This window comes from Taeniopygia guttata, chromosome 1 (genome assembly GCF_048771995.1).
Source record: "Taeniopygia guttata chromosome 1, bTaeGut7.mat, whole genome shotgun sequence".
Classification (NCBI taxonomy): Eukaryota; Metazoa; Chordata; class Aves; order Passeriformes; family Estrildidae; genus Taeniopygia; species Taeniopygia guttata.
In genome coordinates, this window is record NC_133024.1 from 8,524,449 (window position 1) to 8,545,206 (window position 20,758).

Genomic DNA, 20,758 nt, shown 5'->3' on the forward strand with positions numbered 1-20,758 from the left:
ATCAACTCAGATGCCTAAAATTCTCCTTCAGAAGTACTAAAGCAATTACAACTACTAACAGCAGAAGTCTCCCCCAGAGAAGTTTTGATAAATATGCTGCCATGCTGAGAACAACATAATTTGGGCAAAAATACCACCTCAGCCTGAGTCACATACAATCCTTGCACGGTCCTACAGCCTGACAGCAGAAGGAGACTAGAAAGTCTGGCAAATGAGAGGATCCCCTCACCACACATGCACTACCTATTATGCTCTAAAATGTGTGCTTGTGTTGTATTTTCTGCACATTTACAAGGAGCCACACACAGCACCTCATCTTCCCTGGAGCCAAGCTCTATTTCTCGAAGTAGGAATAGTGGTCACAACCCAGCAGACACACATGCTGATGGACAAGGATGGGATTGCTCTGGTCACTTCCTTACAGAGAGAAATGTTCCTTGAGCAAGTCTCTAGTAAGGCAAGAGTGATGACATTTTTACATGACTTAGATTAAGAAGTCAGCTTCTCTATAAGGGGACTGTTTTCTACAAAAGAACTCTTAATGTAGGTGAAAATGATGTATTTAACAAAACCTCCCCATTATACAAAAATCTATTTGGATCAACTACAACTCACACTTCCATTAAAATATTCAACTTCTTTGCAACACCTTAGCTCTCTAATTTTTATTAATCTATACCACCACCTTATGTGTATAGTATTTTATTATCATTCATATTACCAGAGACTACATAATTTTAATATTAAAACCCCAAATCTTCTACTTTCGTTTGCTTCCCAAAAGCAGACAAGACATAAGAGTTTGTTTTGGCATGTAAGGGTTTTGGAGCAGACACTATAGAATTCTCTTTAGAAATGTTCTATCTATACATTGCTCCTGCTCTATATGAAAAAGACAGAGTGAAGACACTCCCAGATATTACCACTGCATGTGAGCGCTGCAATCAGTTCACATCACAGAGGGTTTACCTAGCATAATTTATGTCAAAAAATACATTTATAAATATCAGCTCACCCATGGTAACCTATTTCATGCAAGCTTTTAGTTCACAGAAAATGTAAAATAAAGATGGTTTTGACATTTAAGCTAATGTCTTTACAGCTGACACAATAATTCATTAAGTTGCAACACCTCATAAAATGTGAATCCTAAATCATAAGATGATGAAGACTTCAACAGAAGTCACAAAAGGGTAAGTCTGAGATAAAACTCTTTGTTCTAAAAACCAAAAATAAATTTCTTTATATATATATTACCTTATCTCCACATTTTGCATTTCTGTCAGATATATTATACAAAAGTACATATAATACATGAAATTAATGTCGTTTTCTTTTTTTCTTATTTTTGTTTTAAAATATCTTCATGTTTTATAAATTCTTGCATTGGGATGTTAATGTTGCAGCCATTAGTAGTAGAACTCATTAATGAAACTGAGCTGCTGAACTTTCTTATCTGACCAACAGATTACTCTGTTTTAAATATGAGTTTGAAAAAAAATCAAAAAAGATGACTTTTACTCAAAGTTTTTATCAAACACAGAAGTTTTTTCTGTGATAGGCTGAAGGATGCATTTCGTGAAGGTGTAAGAATAATGCTACTTGTCCAAATTTAGTTATGTGACTTTAATTTACACATGCCAGTTTTATAATACTCTTCTCATTTAGCCCACAGAACATTTCAATTTTCATTGGCTCATCCTCATAAAAGTACTTGTTACTTTAATGTCAAATAGCCTTAGAAAATGCAAATATTCTTAACCAAGCCAGCCATGGCTAGTGAATAAAATTTGCTTATGAAAAAACTCCCCATAAGTGAAGAAACTTATCAACACAGTCTGGTTTAGTGTATGTCTGTTTATTCAATGAAAACTAACATTCATAATTAATCATCTGTTTTACTAAGAAATGTATTCTTGGTTTACAACATTATTATTATATAACGTGTCCTTCTAATACATAAGATTCAGAGAACTTTACATTGTAATTCTACAAAACAATTTTAAGTTGTATATTGAAAATACTAGTGTATGAGTAATGAATGCACACACTACATCTATCTATTCCCATAGATTTTGCTTTTTTAAAAAAGATCTTACTCATCTGTTTACTTAAGAAATTTCTATCATCATTTAAATATATGGTTCTTATTTGGTTATTGCCTAGGTCATTAAAATAATTACTGTGTTGTTGACTTGGTACTTATACAGGAGAAGGCAGAGAGTAGGAAATTCAGACTTCAGTAGGCTGGGAAACTCAGCATGAGACAGATCAGAAGTAGCAATTGAACTCAGGGACAGGCAATAAACATCCACAGTGATGCAACAACTGGAACAGGGGAAAAAAATGAAGGGACAGCCTTGATGGGGTCAACAGAGTAGTGCCAAGTATGAAAATCCAGCAACATTCCAATTTCAACACATCAACAATATAAATATTTTTTAAAGGGAGTTGAGACTACATCTGGTTTATTTATTACAAGCAGAGCTAAGCGAGATCCTACATGCTACCACCTATTCTATGACATTAAATTCACAGTGGTCTCAGGCTCTTAAGGTGAAGAATTAAAGGAATTTAGGTGGCTGTATATGCCAATTTTGGTTAAAACTGGATGGAGGGAGAGCACCCAGTACCTCTACAGCAATTCAGCCAACTCAAACTGCTGTACTGGTGCAAGAGCTTGTAAATATTGGCCACCACTATCCCACAGCTTCCTCACCTCAGCTGTATTTACAAACATCCTACAATTATAACACCTTAAACCAATCACTCTCACACTGATGGGAAATGAGAGAGGTAATCATGACACACAGCAACAAGTGAATCTAAGATGAAAAAAGGACCTTAAGGTACAATACTCCTGACATTTTGAAGCAGGGACCTTGACACACCAAGCTGGCAGAACTGCCAGGAACCTGGATGGAGATGACACAAGTAATCCTTGAAATAGAAGGAAATGTCACGAAGACACATAGCCATGGCTGAGTTAGGCAAGGTGACAGAAGAAGGCGCTGTCAAATTCTACTCACAGAAACAATAAATGAACAGCTAGAGAATGAGGACTGACTAGGACTTATGCCAAGAAGGATCCAGGAGCTACAGCCGACTCATGTTCAATCTGCAATTCACATCATCATAGCACTGAAGAAAATAGGAAGTGTTACACTTCTGTCAGAGTACTATGTGGATATTTATAGAGATTCACCTATTTTTCTTAAGAACTAAGCTGATGTCTTCATTATAGTTTTTAGTGCCAGAGCTCAGGAAAAAAACATACTAAAGAAGGCCTAGATGAGAAGCAAAAAAAAAATGACAATAGGTATAGGAAATGCATCCAAATATTTGAAAGGAATTTAGGCTGTTTAGTTTAGATCTGAGAGAAGTCTTTTGATAGACTGTCTTCGAGCACACAACACGTCATCTGAGATAAAAGGAATATCATTTTCCTGTGCTATAATTTCCACAGGGGCAAACAAGGAGTAAAGGACTTAACCTGAAGCAAAAGGGATTTAGGCAAGACACTAGGAGTCTAAAAGTAGGGACAGTGGAGCTCCAAAAGAAATTACCCTATGAACTTTTCAGAGTCTCTAGAATGGAACAGTAAGAAATGTTTTGTAGACACCACTTCAAGAAGGATTTAGGTACCATTGAGCCTAACTCTACCTCACTGGATAGGGCTGTATGACTTTTGAGACATATGCAAAGGCTCAAAGTAAGAACAGGAAGATATAAAAAGCCAGAACCCATGAAGTCTATAATCCTCGAATTGCTGTGTGTGGCATTTCATAGTTACTGTAATATACCCTTATAAAAGGGCTTGAAGTCTTTTTTTTTTTTGCTACGGAATGTGCAGTTGCAAAGACTAATAATTCAGTTTTAATGAAAAATAACTGTATTTTCAAAAGAAGGGAAGAAGAGAATTTGTCCTGACAGCTGTTTCATTGGAACACAATACAACTTCCAAAATATCTCTTCACTCAGTTCCTTCCTTTAACCCTGGGTGCTTCAAGTTCCTTCAATAAGAAGAAAATGGATACATTCTTAGCAATCCAACAGTTCTGTTGTGCAGCCATAGATGAAAATACAATAAATTACTTCAAATGGGAATAAAAGGGTTTCTAGAGAAATATAAAAGTAAAAATATTTTGAAGTACCACTAAATTATTTTGTTTTTCTTTAAGTACAATGCCTAGGATTTCCTCTACCATGTGGAACGCTGAAATTAACCTTGGACTAAAAAGTGTGCACCTGTACATTGAAAGCCTATGCTTAAGCACTTTCTCCTCATAGAGTGCAAGAAGGAAAAGAAAGTCAAAATGTTAAAACCACCTTTGCAAAAGGATTAGATTAAGCTTGCATCACTGTTGATGTGAAAATACTACATTTGCAGGTGCTTGCACATGCCATTTTGAACAGACCAAAAGGCAAGCGTCATGAGTAACACTGACTGTGCAAGTCAGGCTTTGTTTAACAGATGGAGCAGGTTTAATGAAAATCTATTATGTTTTTTTGCAGCTGCTGAAATGTTGCATTTGGTACTAAGACAAACCAGTCTTCCTTATAGCTCCAACCATCCAGGATGCAACTCTCAAACCACTTATGACCACTGTCACTTTTGGAAGAGCCACTTCACAAGTCTGGCTGTTATGGTACACAGTAACATTTTCATTTTACCACTTTAACTAAGTAACCATGTCAAAGAAATTTAGTCAGTCAAGCTCACATCTGATACATCTTTATGCAAGGAATATATTCAATTGCCTTTGTAAATGGCTGAAGGTTTTCTGTGGCATAAAAGACAGCTCTGGTATTTATCTGTGACTCTCTCATTACCAGTTTGGGTGCTTTAACTTGGTGGGACAGCAAAGCTCAGTGACTCTTAACATCCCCAGTTCCAAATGCACAGAGGTAGTTAAGCAGTAAGGAACAGTAACGGTGAGTTTTAATTAATAAATGTAATTATACCTATGTGGGATAATAAAGGGAGTCAAATTTGAGAGACAAGATCCTGTCAGCAACTCAGCATAGCCACTGAGAATGGCTAATACATGTTCTTTTGCAGAAGGGAGTGCTGATGGTCAAAGCCATCTGCTGAAGATTTGCCATCCTGTGCCCACCCTTCTCTCCTCACAAGCCACTGCTCTTTCACACCCCCTTACATGACAGTGTTTACTAACACAGAGCCCACAGACTTGGCCTTTTTGGTGCACTTCTAGATTTTTTAAATCTAGAATCCAAATAATTAAAGGCCAGCATATTCCAAGGAAAGTGTAGGTTTCTTCCAGAAGCATTCACTAGATCACTACAGGAGCTTGTGAGGAGCTCCATGGTCACACTGATTTTGGCTTTTGTTCTGCTGTATGTGTTCAGCTCTTGCCTTGTAAGTTCTACAATATGATGAAAAATTCACAAAGATACCTTTGTGAACTTTTCATTAGATTGATGAAAAGTGTGTTTTCAGTCTAACTAAAAGAGCAAAGACTGGCTAAGGGCTCTCATCTTTGTTGCCAGTGATGACCTGACCAGATATAAAAGACGTTAAAAAAAAAATTTAAAAACCTACTTTTCCCACAGCAGTTGGTGTTTCTTGATCACTGACTTGTTGTGCTATATAACTGTAAGGAATCTGCCTTCAGCCCTCCAGAAAAGAGAAGAGAATCCTGACATTCACCTTGGAATGTGCAACTCAAGAGCTACCCTTCTCAGTTTGACCATCTGCCATGGGTAATGTGGGCTCTTGTAGATTTGATCCATATCCCTTGTCACCTCATTTCTTCAGTAAGGTTGTACAGCACAGTAAGTGACAGCAAAACTAAATACTTCTATTAATGGGATTGCTATTAAATCTAATTAAACACAGACTCCAAGAGAATCCAGCTTACTATTCCACTGCCATAGCAGGTTGTCTAGTAGTGCTAGAAACTATGACACAGTAGTGAGTTTGCTCTTAATAGCCTTCATTTCCTCAATGGCAATTTTCTGACACTGAAAATTAAACACGAGGGGAAGGCTGTGTTTGTTTTCTTTCCGAAGAAATGAAAAAAGTTACACAAAAAACCCCAAGCCACCCACCACAACTTACTGCATGGATAACACAAATACCTATAATGTACTCAGGACATTTTATAGAGGGTTGCTAATAATACCAAGGATTTAAATGCAGTTTTCAGGTCAGACATGCTGAGAATAAACTCACTTCTAATTAAAAAAAAAAGTTTAAAAAGTTAATGTTAAGGTTCTACAGATAAAAGATAACTGTACAATTGATAAGGAGATCTAACTAAACTTCTTTACTTTGAAGTAACCATGAGCAAAACAAAGGGGAAGAAAATCCTACTGCAGGAGGCACTAAATAATAATCCTGGTACTAATAAGTAATCCACTTGTTTAATAAAATCTACATAGATATACTACATATATGGTCAATGAACTGATATATAATTAAAATATTCTCCATCTGCATTGCAAATGATATAAAGTTACTATAGCAACAAGAAACTCAGATTTTACAAATATCAATCCTACTACAAAATTTCCTTTAATTTTTACTTTGATGTTATTTCTTATATTTATTTGCACAACTCTTTTTTTTTTCTCCCCATAAAAATAACTATACACTAAAGCAGAGGATTAGAACGTCCAAGACTTAAGAGAAATACAGGTTGTGGGACCTCCTCTAGCAACTAAATGAAATTGTTTTAAATCAGGTGTATTTAATGCTGATTTCATATATAAAATACCTACTCTTTTAGGATAAAATTCACACTTAGCCTCCCACTTCTCCCTTTGGGAAAGTCATTCCTGTCAGGGAGGAGCTACTCTTAAGAATATTAAGCTTTAGAATATTAAGACAAACAATGACACACACTTCTCCAATTTTGTTTTGACACAGGAGTACCTAGCTTTTGCCTTTTATTTACTGCATGACCCCAAAATAAAACCTGTAATATGGAAGAGGAAAAAAAAGGTAAAAAAAGATGGAAAGCCCAGTTACTCACCCTTTAATCAGTATTATACATACATGTAAAGGTAATACCTAAAAGTAGCTCAAATTAGAAAAAAAGACAAAAAAAAAACAACAACCCCAACAGAAATAAGAAGAGAATGCATAATAATTCTTATTTATAAATTCTTAAATTAATAACAGTTATGTCACAGGCAAGGTTTTATTTCCCATTACTTTAAACTAAACTTGTGAAAAGAAAAAATACCTACTGGTGTCTGCCTGGCTGCCCACGCTGATGTATCTGTCATTCCCAGGAAGGGCTGTTTGGTAGTAAGTTGCCTCCTCTAGCTGGGGAACCTTGGCATTCTTTGCAGTGAGAAAAGCCACAGCCAGCTCCAGATTACCATTGCTGTCCTTTAAGCATAAAAAAAAAAAAAAAAAAAAAGTGAGAGTCTCCTCACTCTTTCTTTAATTTTTCTTAAAAACAAAGGACATGATTAGCAACTTCAAATCAATAACCATTGTACTGTAAGGTAAAATAGTGACTCAAAAAGAAAGTTTGCAAACTTGACATATTCTGCATATTTCGTTATTTTTAACCAAAATAAAGATAAAACATCTTATAAAAATTGTTTTGGTGGAGTTTCACTTATTTCAAGAAAGAAAAAAAGAAACATCTTGTAGTGTAGGTCAACCTCCCAATAAATCAACACATTCACTGGAGTCAGACTTCAACAGGAGTCAGATGAATTCTTCTGAAAATATAAAGTTTCATTTTAAAAGCCAGAGATTCTAGCTTTTGAAAACCAGTTGTGCACATGACTTATGCTAACAACGAACTATTTTTGTGTAGATATATATTTTTATTTAAATTACTAAATCTTCATTTACCATGCATAACTGACTAAAAAATTCTGCTTGAGAGAAACAAAGCATTTTTAAAAGTTTTATACATATTTATTTATGTGGAAACATTATAGAGAGAGCTGCCATTTTTTAACTTGCATCAAAGAACTCTTCTGTGCTGTGAAATAAATTACAGTGGTTGAAAAAACACTGAAACAATACCAAATTAACAAAGGTTGGCAAGTTCAAGCAGTTCTTCATTCTACACAGTGAGCAAGGCCTGAGCATGGTAGAAAACAGCCACACCTTGACAAGAAAACACCACTTGGTTCTTCAGGAGCTGATCATCTGCAGTAGCACCAACACATCCCAAAACAATTCACACAAAGGTTAAATACAAGTCATAACATTCCTGTCTTTTCACTTTGAGCTCTTGATTATTTTTTAGGTCAGTACCAAAAGAGAACAAGATTCCATGCAAAGTGAACAAGGCATCACTAGTAGATTTTTTTTTCCCCCTGAAATAAATTCAAGCGGGAAAGGGAAAGAAGGGAAGGAAGAGAAGGACAGAGCAAGAAAGGGTTGGATTTATGGCTTTCACAGGCAGTTAAGAAGCATTCAGATTAATTCAGCTACAAGTCACTTATCTTACCTTCAGTGCCTTTTGTAGTACCTGGATGTCATTGATACCGGTGATCTCCCTCAGCTGATTTAAAAATGTTTGCTGGTGCTAAAAAAAAAAAAAAAAACCCAGATCATCAAAATAAGATTAGAGCCAAATAACAGCAAAACGAAGTCTTAACAGAGTACACTCCTCCACAAACATTAAAGGCATCTCCATATGCGGTTTATGCACCACAAATTGGTAGAACCTACATTACTCAAGTTTGTCTTAGTTTCTGGAATTTGGGCACTTTTTTGAGATTCATTAATTCCCAAATGTTGTGATTTTGCATTTTGGTGTGTTTGCTTGATTCTGGATTTTTTTAAACAAAAAAAAAAAAAAAAGCATACGTTTATGCAACATGGATTTAAGAAGCCTATATATTGCCACAATTGGCCCTTCTAAACAAATAAAACTCCACAGCTTTGGTCTCCAGTGGCAGTAGTGGAAACAGCTGACTGAACACACACCAAAATCAACTTCTTTAACTCCCAGTTATTCTCAACCCCGTTATTTCCTTAACATAAACAATTCCTAGTCATTCCAAGACAACACTTAGAAATTCAACTTTGCTGACCACTGAGGTGTTTTAAGAGAAATCGTATAAAAACTCCAAACAAAGTAAGTTTCTTGATGCTGAAACAGAACTTTAGGAATCCGTCCAAACTCCCAGACCTTCCAACTCTCCAAAATCACATAAGTCAGCACCCATGACTGAGTTTAAAACATTTGCAATTAGAAAAACAACAAGAGGTTCTGGGTCTCTTAAATATTCACTCCATAAGAATGTTGAGGCTTGGTTTTGTTTTACTTAAATAAAAATCTGGTCCCACCCCTGTTTAGAGCCAACAGATGATTCACTCTGGTCATGCTCAGCTATCCCATCACAGAAGCAAAAAGCAGGCACTAAGCTGGAATAATTCTTGAACTCCTGTTAACCATTGAAAGCATCTTAACATTAAAACCATGAAAAACAGTGCACTGACCATTGTTCCATACTAACAAATTCAACTGCTCCTTTGGCAGATGGGAAATAGAGAAAAAATATTTGCAAATGGTTTTCTTTTTTATTCCTTGCCAACCACATCCTGAACTCAAAACAGTAATTTTGTCTATGAAAGAAAATTTTTGTCAAGTGCAGGGTTTTGTTTGCATGACAAAAAGCATATTTCTTATCAGGAACAAATAAACATTCTCCTGCTACTCTCCAAATTCATTTTAAAATAGCAACTATAATTGTTTTGCAGCTTCTTCTAAAAGATGTACTTTTGAGATGAATTATCTGGAATCAAATATTCAAATACCCTTATTCTTCCCTTATCACTTTGTATAGAAGAGGAAATTAAGATCTGCATGAATGCTGAATTCCCCAGTGAGAAATTAACCTGGCAGGCACTACTTCATGCCCTAATAAATTGAAATAGAAGGCGTATAGTTCAGGATGTTTATGAGCTACATGCACAATCTTCCCTTCATTTATGATCCTAAGAGACACTGCTAACAATCCAATTTGCCTCTTTTTTTTTCTTTTCCTTTTAAAAACCCTTCTGTTGGCACAAGAAAAGTGAAGTGATGCAAGAAAACAAACTCCCACTCTATCCCTATCCCTCACCCCCTTGTTTACTCTGTGTATTTCATAGCACTGTACAAAGCCACAACTTGTTTCCCCTATAAAGTTGCTTTCCTGCTCCTAAGTCTGGCGAGAATAAAAAAAAATTAAATAGAGTATTGGGGTGGAAAAAAATACAATGGCATTAAAATTGGCAGCAGCAATTCGAGGGCATAGCAATAAAGTAGATTTCTTTTTTTATTTGCCACCAACATGATGGTGAACAAAACAGAAAATAGTTTCACTACAAATTATTACAACAACAAGTTATAACAGATTTCTGTATCTTCTACAATATATACAACACTTGGAAAGGCTGATTGGAGGATATTCATCGTTCACAGAGACTGGGAAAAGACAGAAGAGACAGTTTACCAACAAACAATCTCTTAGCAGTTCAAAATATTGGCTGTTAATTTATGAGCACAGCTGTGACTTATAAACTTAGACATCCGTAGTTTCTATCCACATTTCAGCATTCCAGTATAACAGCTGTGTTTCAAGGCCCCCTTCCCACGGACATACACATTTAACAAACCAGAACTGCACCCAGAGATGGTCCTTTGTCATCAAGAGATGATTTAAGTACCTAAGTAAAATTTTTTTTAAGGCCAAGAGTTAATTTTTTTAAGGCCAAGGTAGTCAGCTCCAAAATTTCTAACTGGTAATTAAAAGAACAACATGGAGAATCCATAAGCACCATTGTTAGAAGTGGCAGGAATTAAGAGGAAAATTACCAGTTCTCCTGAACACATTAAATGGAGCTTTGGGGCATTTGCCTGGTTTAGACATTACTGCTTCTTCAGCTAAATGCGGACAAGTTGCCACTAATTTCTAATTGACTTACTTCAAATCATGCAGAAGTTGAAGAATGGACATATTCCCTTTCTAGGAGAAGTGTAATTGACATTATTTCTAACTGATCAACATGTTCTTTTAATACTTGCTAATAGACTAACAGATCTTCAGAAACAATTGTAAAACTGCATAAGGCAGCTAAAAACTCGACTGGTGGCCTTCTCTTCCAAAAATTCACCATCTGCCCTCATCCTCACAAATCTGATGTAACTGCATCCATCATCTTTACTGTGCACTGACCTTTTCTGCAACTGGATGTTTAACTTGTCATTAGTCTCCTTCACTGTTATAATGACACTATGTTATCACCCATAAAACTGTATTAACACAAGTAATTCTATTTATTTTCATTACAAGTGGCAGAGCAGGCAACTGTCAAACCCGCTCCTCATTCATTATCAGAGGATGAGATTCAATTTTCTTTTTGCTTTTCTTTTCACTTAAGACACTTATGAAACAATTGCAGCCACATTCAGAGAGCCTGTATTACTGAATTCCTGATGTGATTTTATTTAGTGCATCTGTAATACTCTGCAAAGTCAAAATGGCTAAATTTTATTTGTTTTGAATAACATTCCTTTAGCTGTGGTTATTGTGGCATACAAAAAACTTAGGTTACCATTACCCATGAAGCTTAGAGATCAACTTCTAGTGCAACTGCTAAACAGTTAAGTCTCTTCTGTATGGTAAGAAATATTTAATTCAATATTACAGACAGACTTCTACATAAGAAGCAAGCCACCCTTCTTACTCCTATTAATGCTCATTCTGATTACATTTACCATAAAAGCTAAAGAAGCTTCAGCTAACTTGACCTGAAGTGACTGCAGCATATAGACCCTCAAATGTCTAAAAATACAGATATATTAAACAATTATAATAGTAATTCACTCACAGGCTATAACCAAAAATACCCAAAAGAGCTCACCCTATGCTAACACAAAGATAAAAAATTAGGGAGGCAGCAGACAAGTATTTACAAGTGTTTGAAGTCCCTCTATCAATGTACACTCATTAAATCAGGTCAGTGAGGGAAGTTTCAGATCACAACTACCCATTCTAACATAAAAAAGCTGCCATGTTTTTTCAATGCAACTTTTTCATGATTCCCTATTGTTTCCAACCCTGCCTCAGCAGAGGTTCAGATTCTGAATTATAACTCACTGTACTTTAATTCAGTTTAATAAGCAGCCTCTCTTTGCAAATAGAGACACAAACCAGATCACTCCAACAGAACCAGGTGCAACTACTGGTGCTAAGAAATCCACCTCCATTGTTTCAAATTTTCCCATAGCCATTTCTGTTTGCCATCCTATGCTCAAATTCACACGACTGATTTGGTATCTTTTTTCTAGCAGAGATTCTCCAGTTTAGTGACTCAAAACTCCAGTAATACCTGCAGTGCTAGAACGTGTGTGCACCCCTGTCACACACACACATTCTCCATGAAGCCTGAAGAGCTTCTGACTCAAAAGCACCCAGGAGCTGATCTCTGAGACCAGACTGTGCTGGTACAGCTGCTGCAGGGTACCCCAAGTCCTTGGCCACACAGAGGAGATGGTTCACTGATGGTATGGCTGCTCTGGATCCAGCTGTTCACACCCCTCAGTCCCACTGCATCATGCAGCAGTCTGTTCCCTGGGGCTTTCATGCACAAGCTATTCCCAGCCTTTCCCTTTCCTCTGGCTCCCTGAGGTATGTAGGCACTATGTATCTTCAGGCTTTCAGCTCTTGGAAGATTTTAACTAACAGGAAATTCTCCCATTTTCCTGGATGGAAGCCAAATTTGTGTATTAGGAATGCATGCCCTTATTTCCAAGTCTCTCCTTTTTCAGCCATCCCTCCTTTGCTCTCAGGAAATGCCTAATTAAGATTATCTGGTTTATAACCTCACACAATAGCATATTCAGTAGCTATGCCAGCACCAGTGAAGCAGAAAAGGATCTGCACTACTATTAGCTTAGAGATACTGTGCCCAAATTGGTTCCACGACAGTACTGTAAACTCTGATAACTTCCTCCAATCAAACCAAAAAGCTAAATTACACCAATGTGTTTTGTTTTTTGGTTTTTTTTTTTAACAAGGCAAATCTAATAAACTAACTAATACTGAATTACAGTGAAGATAAATTTGGGGGGAAATTAGCCACCTTTTGATCTGTTTATTTTTTCCTCTCTGTAGCTTCTAAAGAAGCACATGTAAACTTTGACTTTATTCATGGCAACATCCAAATATTTGTATCTGCAACACAAGCACTTACAAACACAGAAGACAGAACAACTCTTTTCCATTTCCAAGCACAGATAAAGTTCTATGTTCAGGAATGAATGAGATGATCCAATGATTAGGAAGAGAAAAAAGGATCTATGGCCTCAATACACAGTTCACATTTCAATAGCACATAATGAAAATACACTAGGGGCACCAAGCTGATTAGAAGTATGGAACATTTCTCCTGTGGGGAAAGGCTAAGAGAATTGGGATTGTTCAGCCTCGAACAGAGATGGCTTAGGGGTAACCTGCAGCCTTCAACCACATGACAGGAGCCTACAGCAAAAATGGAGAGAGATTATTTACAAGAGCCTGGAGTGACAGGACAAGGGGCAATCAATGGCTTCAAACTGACACAGAGTACATTAAGATTGTATATCAGGAAAAAAATCTTTACTGTGAGGGTGGTGAGGCACTGGAACAGATTGCCCTGGGAGGTTGTGGGAGCCCCATCCCCAGAAGAGTTCAAGGCCAGGCTGTTGGATGGGGTTTTGCACACCCTGGCCCAGAGTAAGGTGTCACTGTCCATGGCAGGGAGGTTGGAACCAGATCTTTAAGGTGCCTTTCAACCCAAGCCATGATTCTGATTGCTGAGGGATGAATACTTTTATTAGAGACAAAAAGAAAGAAGAATGTGCAAATGCTGAGAATGGCATTTTGACTCAGGCCCTCCACACAAATCCCATTTTCTTTACTTTCTAGTGCAACACCGATTTAAAAGACCTATTTATTGGAGGAAAACTCAAATGACACTGCACAAGTATTTTATATTAAAGACAATTCTAATGAAGCCTGAGCTGCAGAGGACCTGCTAATGGCATTGCTTACAGACAAGTAGCTAATGAGCTGGTTTCCTCATATGATGCTGCTGTAATGAGAAGAACACTGAGAGCTTAGAGGAATGTAATCCTCCATAAAGAGGCTTTAAGTTTCTGCTACAAACAAACAGAAATAGTTTAACATACAAAGGACAAGCATACTAAAGACCCTCAATTACTACTGTGAATACAATTTTCTGCCACATTAATCATATCTCCCAGGAACAGTTAAAAGGCCCACAGACAGTGCTGTACATTACAGCTTCCAGAAATACAGACACATTAACCATTTTCTAAATATGCTGTTGGTCAAGTTCCAAATAGTCAAATAAAAACTAACTCCTTCCATGAAAATATTGAGCTGAAACATGGGAAAAACATGCAGTCAGCTTCAGAAGGCTTTACTTTTCCCAGCTCTGTCCTCAAGATTTTTCTCCATGTATGTGCAGAATAAATGTATTTATAAAAATATATAAATTAGAAAGTAGTTATATGTATACACATATTTTTTAAAACACTTTTTGCTAATGCAAAGACCAAGTTAAATCTCTGCACCAGCTCTAAGGTGCCCCTTAAAGCACAACAGAATTAGGTTGCCTTGCCCAGCATGTGCTATCTGGGCTTCCTTTTGCTCGGGTATGAAAAGAGAAATCTCTTACATGATATTGTATCCTCTAAGAAAGTAGGTAAAGATATATTTTTATACATACAGTAATGCAAAATGCACCTCAGCTTTGGTTCAGACAAAAATCACCTGTGGAGAGCAAAGGACATCCATAAAGACAGTAGATTTTCAGTCTGGGACTGCTCTGCACAGGCTGCCAAAATCTGACAATTACAGCAGCAGCTGGTACAAAGTGCAAACGGACTCAGAGCAAAAACTTACTTCAAGGAGCAAAAGGACACAGTGTATGGCAGGAACTTTCAGCCAGCTACAGCCTAACCCAAATAAAACTTGCAGGGGGAAAAGGCTTGAGTGCACTACTTAGGTGTGTACACTCCTCTCGCAAAAATTAAATTAAGGATTCTACTTAATCATAGCTTTATGTAACCTATATTGATCCTAGACAACACACAGAAAACCCTCACCAGATTTCCACGCTTTTCATGCTTTAACAAGCGACTTTTCAATGAATTTTAATGTCTGATAGTAAGGTTTCTACACAACACGAGATCATGCATTCATATAAACACTCACAATTCTGAGCCTCATACATGGCCAAAAAAAAAAAATCTTTTTCACTCTCAGCATATACCTTTGTCTTTATTCAAGCTAATAGTTAAAGATTTTGAAATAAGATTTTAAGGAGAGGCTTGAGGAGTTTGGTTTGTATTCTCTGACACTAAACATAAGGCAAAACCCACCTCTGACAGTTATTTACATAAAACCACCCAGAAGTTATGAGCCAAATCATCACCTGCATGGGAATACTCTCACAATTAGCAGAAAAACCACCTGCTCAGTTCACAGGGATAAATTTTAAAATTAGTCTATGAACTAATTTATGAACACTGTTGCTTGAGTCCATGTTTCTAGTGGTTACTGATAGCTAGTCCTAAATGAGCCTCAGTGACAGAATGAAAATCAAGAAAGGACAGCTTTAGTACTTATTGAAAACAAAAAGGTGTCAGAACTGCAAATTTACTGAGAATTTTGAGGTCATTTTTTTTTTTTTTAAACCATCATGATTGCTCCATACCCTGCTCAGCATAACAGTGAACTTCCCAATAGTAATGACAGCAGCTCTGAAATTAATTAACTACACCAAAACCAATGAGATCTTCAGTTTCACTTAACTAGACACAAGTTAAGTTTCAGGTTATATTCCCTAGAACCACTATGGGAAAATCTGCTTCACAAAAATTGCCTTGCTTCTTATGTACTCCAGTAACTGTGACAGTAATTAGCAAAAATCTCTGCTCCAGTTCAATTCTATTGAGTAATTAGTTACTGGTAGCAGCAGGAGGGGTCTTTCAAAACACCAGCACAGATTATCTGTAAACTACACACAAATTCAGGAGAATTCCTCCAAGAGCCAACCAATGGATAACAGCTGTGCCATGGTACCAGTGGTTCACAGCCCATCCCACCTCAACACCAAGTGACCAGGAAAAACATGCACAAGGCATGGTAAACTAAAGCCAGTGGGGTCAGTCATAGGCAAGGTGACACAGACAGAAAGGAGAAGGAGGCTGGAGGATGACAGATAAACAGCAAACTGTGGGTACATAAATGCATTAACACAGAACCACAGCGGCAGCAGTTGGAAGGGGCTTCTGGGGATCATCAACACCCTGCTGAAGCAGGATACATATACATACCTAGGAGGAAAGGCTGAGAGAAATAATTCAGGCTGAAAAAGGAAAGAGTTCAAGGACTCAACTGCAGCCTTCACACAGGAAAGATGGAGAGAAACTATTTACAAGGGCCTGGAGTGACAGGACAAGGGGGAATGGCATCAAACTGAGAATAGGTTTAGATTAATATTAGGAAGAAATTCTTTACTGTCAGGGCAGTGAGATACTGGCACAGGTTGCCCAGAGAAGCTGTGGATGCCCCATCCCTGGGACTGTTCAAGGCCAGGCTGGATGGAGCTCTGGGAAACCTGGTCTAATGGAAGGGGTCCCTACCCATAGCAGGGGGTTGGAACAAAACGAGCTTTGAGGTCCCTTCCAACCTAGGTCATTCTATGATGTTTTTCCAATCCCTTCTGGGTACTTTTTGTTCTAAAAGTTTATTTCCTAATTTTTTTCTTCAGTTCACAGATATTTACCATCATGCATAAACATCCCATTTTACAGTGTCTGAACAGGTAGCACCACCAAGACTTAAGCTTTCTCCTCAAAGGAATGACTTTTGCCTAGGGTATAATTTTACTGTAGCCACTATTAAAAATGTTCAATCTTATCTTTCTGGTCTAAAACATCACTGCCACAAGATCCACATTTTTACACTTTGAGATGTTTTCCTTTGCATCCCAATCACAGTTTAACCCATCACACCAAATACAAGCTATTCTGGCTCATGTTTGATGCTCTTCACAGTCCTTTCACAGGCCTAACTCTCAAGTGGAAAAGGCAGTCCCACTAGCCCATTTAAACATTCAGCATATTTATAGGGCTGTTTTTCTCCAAACAGCCATCATGATAGTCTCACCCTGCTCTGCACAATATAGAAGAGCTCCCAAGGAAACACCAAGCTAGCCCCATTCATTCTCCTCATTCTGCCATTATGATAACAAGGGCTACTAATCTAGGAGCATACAAACCAACTCTGGAAATTCCAAGTGTCCTCAGATCAGTGGGATCCCAGGCTCTGCAATACTTACAAACAATAACACTCACAGGGACTATCAGACCACAAGCTGCTTCCAAGCAGTCAGCTGTTCTTCCCAGGCTATAGCTCCTGCCAGTGCTGGCCAGCCCAGGCTGGTGTTGCCAGATGCCATTTGTCCCTAAGAGCCAGCAGCACCACTCATCCAAACCTCTGGCAAGCCAGGCCAGGCTCTCAATAAACCATCAGAGTCACTCTCTGCATACATTGATTTCCTGCCAACTTAGTGAGAGACAGGGGTGGGACAAGGGAGAGGATAAGACCAAGACTGCACCAACTTCCACTGGGTTCAACTGTTGTGGAGCAGCAGCCTTAAAGGAATGAGTTGTTTCTCTGCCATTATTTTAATCCTTTTTTTATCTAGTGAGAAAAATTGATGGGGGAAAAAGCATCCTGCAGCCCCCATCCTACTTAGGCACTATAGCAGAAAACTTACACCAACGGGAGATGAATTAAAAATCTCACAGTGACAGTGATGTGGTGCTCCTGATGAACACTTCTCACAAATGAACATGCACAATCAGACCTGCTCCTGCATGGGCTGAAATGCCATCCACTGTTTTCTACTCCCTGCTTTAGGTGTGCATATCCAGAAGGGTTTCATTTTCTGCAGCTGCTAATGGCACAAAGATCAAAGCTTCCACTTCACCTCAAACAGCTCTGCTACATGCCCTAGGTTAGTGATACCAGGAAGATTTCACAATTTTTCCCCACAAAATTCAGCATAGTACAGCAGAGAAATTGTAAATAAAATTTAAATTGCACTTTTTCACAGACAGGTCTGCATTACAAAGCGTCACTGTATTCAACAGAAGAGACACATTTGAGGAAAGAGTTCAGCTGTCTGTTTTGAATAGGAAGGAAAAAAAAACCAACCAAACTTAACAGAAAGCCTTTCAATAAAGGTCTTCCATACAGTCCAATTAAAAAAAAAAAACAAAACAAAAACAACCCAGTAACATGATTTCCTGCAGAAACAGGCCTTGTAACCACAGAGTGGGCACGTACCCAGGCACGTCTACCCTCCTGCCTCTCAAAAGCAATAGCTCAAGGTCACCTCCAGCAACTTGGCCTGGCCTCAGGGATCCCCAAAAGCCTCAGCAGCACCCACAGGCTTCCTAGCACCTTGGCCAGCCAGCACGTAGCTCCTGATCACACTGCCTGCTCTTGCTCACATCTTGGGCCACAAGAAGTTAGAGCAGACAACACAGAGAGCTTGGGCAGAAGAACAGAGAGGGAGCACCTCCACTCCACTGCAGTGAGGTCTGCCAGAGGTGAACTCATCCCACAGCCTCAACTGGTCACCCCCCCCACAACTGTTGTGCATTATAAGTCAAAATTACATCAGGAAATTCACACAGCACTATTTGCAGCATTCTGTAAAATTATTTGATAGCTTATCCTGCCCTCCACTAATCATCTACCAAAAAATCCTGTGAAGAGACATGTTTTTAGCCTGGGGAGGGGCACGACTCCACAAGAACGAGCCCACAGATAACATTAAGCCATGTAAAATCTGGGGCAGTGTTTAATAGGTCACCTGGAAGGTGACAGGCTCCTGACAGCAGTTCCAGCTTCTGGGGCGAGACAGCCTTTCCTGGTGCTGGCATGTTCTGTGTCCCTGTGGAAAGGCCACTGCCACACCATGGCCTGTGAAGGGCAGCCAGAAGCTTTCACTTGCATTGGGTAATAACCTCCCTGGATGCAAGTGATGTTAGAATTGAAATGAACCTCAAACACAACAGAGACACTACAATATTCAAAGACATGGTGAGATCTATACCAGGGATCAGCATGTAATTTTACTACCTCACAATTAAAGGAATAGTCAATTCAGCACTGCTCTCCACAGAGGGCAACTGAAATTTTCTAGGCCATTTTCTTTCATGGAGAAAGAAAGATATTGCTTAAAGCTTGGGAGGTGCTTTTTAATGGACCTTATTTTGAAACACACATTTACCTCACCTCCCACAGAAAGCTGAAGGTGCTATATTCTAATACCTTCCGACATGGTCTCAAAAAATCTAAACCCCCTTGGTTCATAAGCACTGTTCACTGTAATTTAGCCCTGCCAATTTTCCCTGTGTCAATGGTGTCGTACCAAAAATGACTTTCTGCCATCACCACACACCTACCTGAAGCTTCAGAAGCTGACCTGAATAAAAGGTGTACAAAATACTCGTCTAATAAGTTCACATTTTTGGAAAATTATTTGAAACAAAGATTTAAATTCTGTGCTGCCTTCTAAGCAGCATCATTATGCCAAGACATTCTCCATCAAATGACAGAGATGATAAACTCAGACAGTAAAATCTTCAATCCTTTTCTATTCACTTAGGTCACAAAGCACTCAGTATCCTCCCTGGCCTCTAACAACTCAGCAGAGCCTGTGCACTGCACACACTCTCCACGGGCACATTTACCAGTCACCTTAAAATCAGCCCCAGAAAAAGCTTCAAGGCAACACAGCAACTTAGCAAGAGCTGGAACTGGTGATGATGAGAAAATCTGTCTGTCTTCACCATTAATAAGTCCAGAGCTTACCCTGTAGACCTGCAGACTGTACCAAAAAGGCAGCCCAGGCAGCTTCAGGCAAGGGGACAGCTCTGGTCCAGACAGGGCTGTTACAAGAGACATTCCGTGGCTTTCAGCACTAAGTCCCGTAAAACACATGCAAGACCAGAGAGAACTTTTAAAAGTTGCCAGTAAGCTGTCAGCTATTTTTTAATTTCCAAACAAGTAATAGAATACAGACAGATAAGATTTAATTCTGGTAACCCATTAAAAAAAATAGTTATAATCTTAGATGCCAGGATTAAATAAAACTTGCCAATTACTACCACCAAATAATTAAAAGTTTCTAAAGTAACAAAACTACATAGTAATGGGAAAGTCTCTAAACAAAAAAAAAATCTTCAAACAGGTGGGAAATTACATAAGAGATACAAGCAGAATTTGAAGAAAAGTACCTGACAGATGGGAAAATAGGTAATACCAAGAAATGAAATCCCTGTGCAAGCCATCTATAAAGCTATTTAGCTTTAAAAAAAGAATCATATTTACAAGCTTAAAAATGTTCTCATGTATTTTCCCACGGTTCCATATCAAAACAAAGCAAAAGTTAAAATCCACAAAATAAAGGAATGCTTTCTCAGTCATAACCTAAGATTTCTGGGATACAATATAGTATTCAGTCCTCTAACCATGCCATTTATTCTGATGCAGTGTAAAGCATTAGGGAAAAAAAAAAAAAAAAAAGAAAAGCACTCTTCCAACAACTGTGGTCCCAGGAGAAGTTTCTGTTTCAAAGTAACTAACTTTCAGAAGAATAAAACGAAACCAAAAACAAAAGGGAAGTGGAGTAGGAGTCCGTTCCTGCCATCTCCTCTTCTGAAAAGAATGAAGAACATCA

General features: G+C 38.1%; 1 protein-coding gene across 3 annotated transcripts in view; it reads right to left on the reverse strand.

The window, feature by feature from the left end:
• Positions 1–20,758, reverse strand: part of USP25 (ubiquitin specific peptidase 25) — an 88,340-nt gene that overhangs the window by 58,669 nt on the left and 8,913 nt on the right. For all 3 annotated transcript variants that reach the window (XM_030262523.4, XM_030262598.4, XM_072923331.1), the window contains exons 2-3: positions 8,445–8,522; positions 7,216–7,360 (exon numbers count right to left, since the gene is read on the reverse strand). In XM_030262523.4, coding sequence (XP_030118383.3) covers positions 7,216–7,360; positions 8,445–8,522 — 223 coding nt within the window. The remainder of the gene's footprint in view (positions 1–7,215; positions 7,361–8,444; positions 8,523–20,758) is intronic.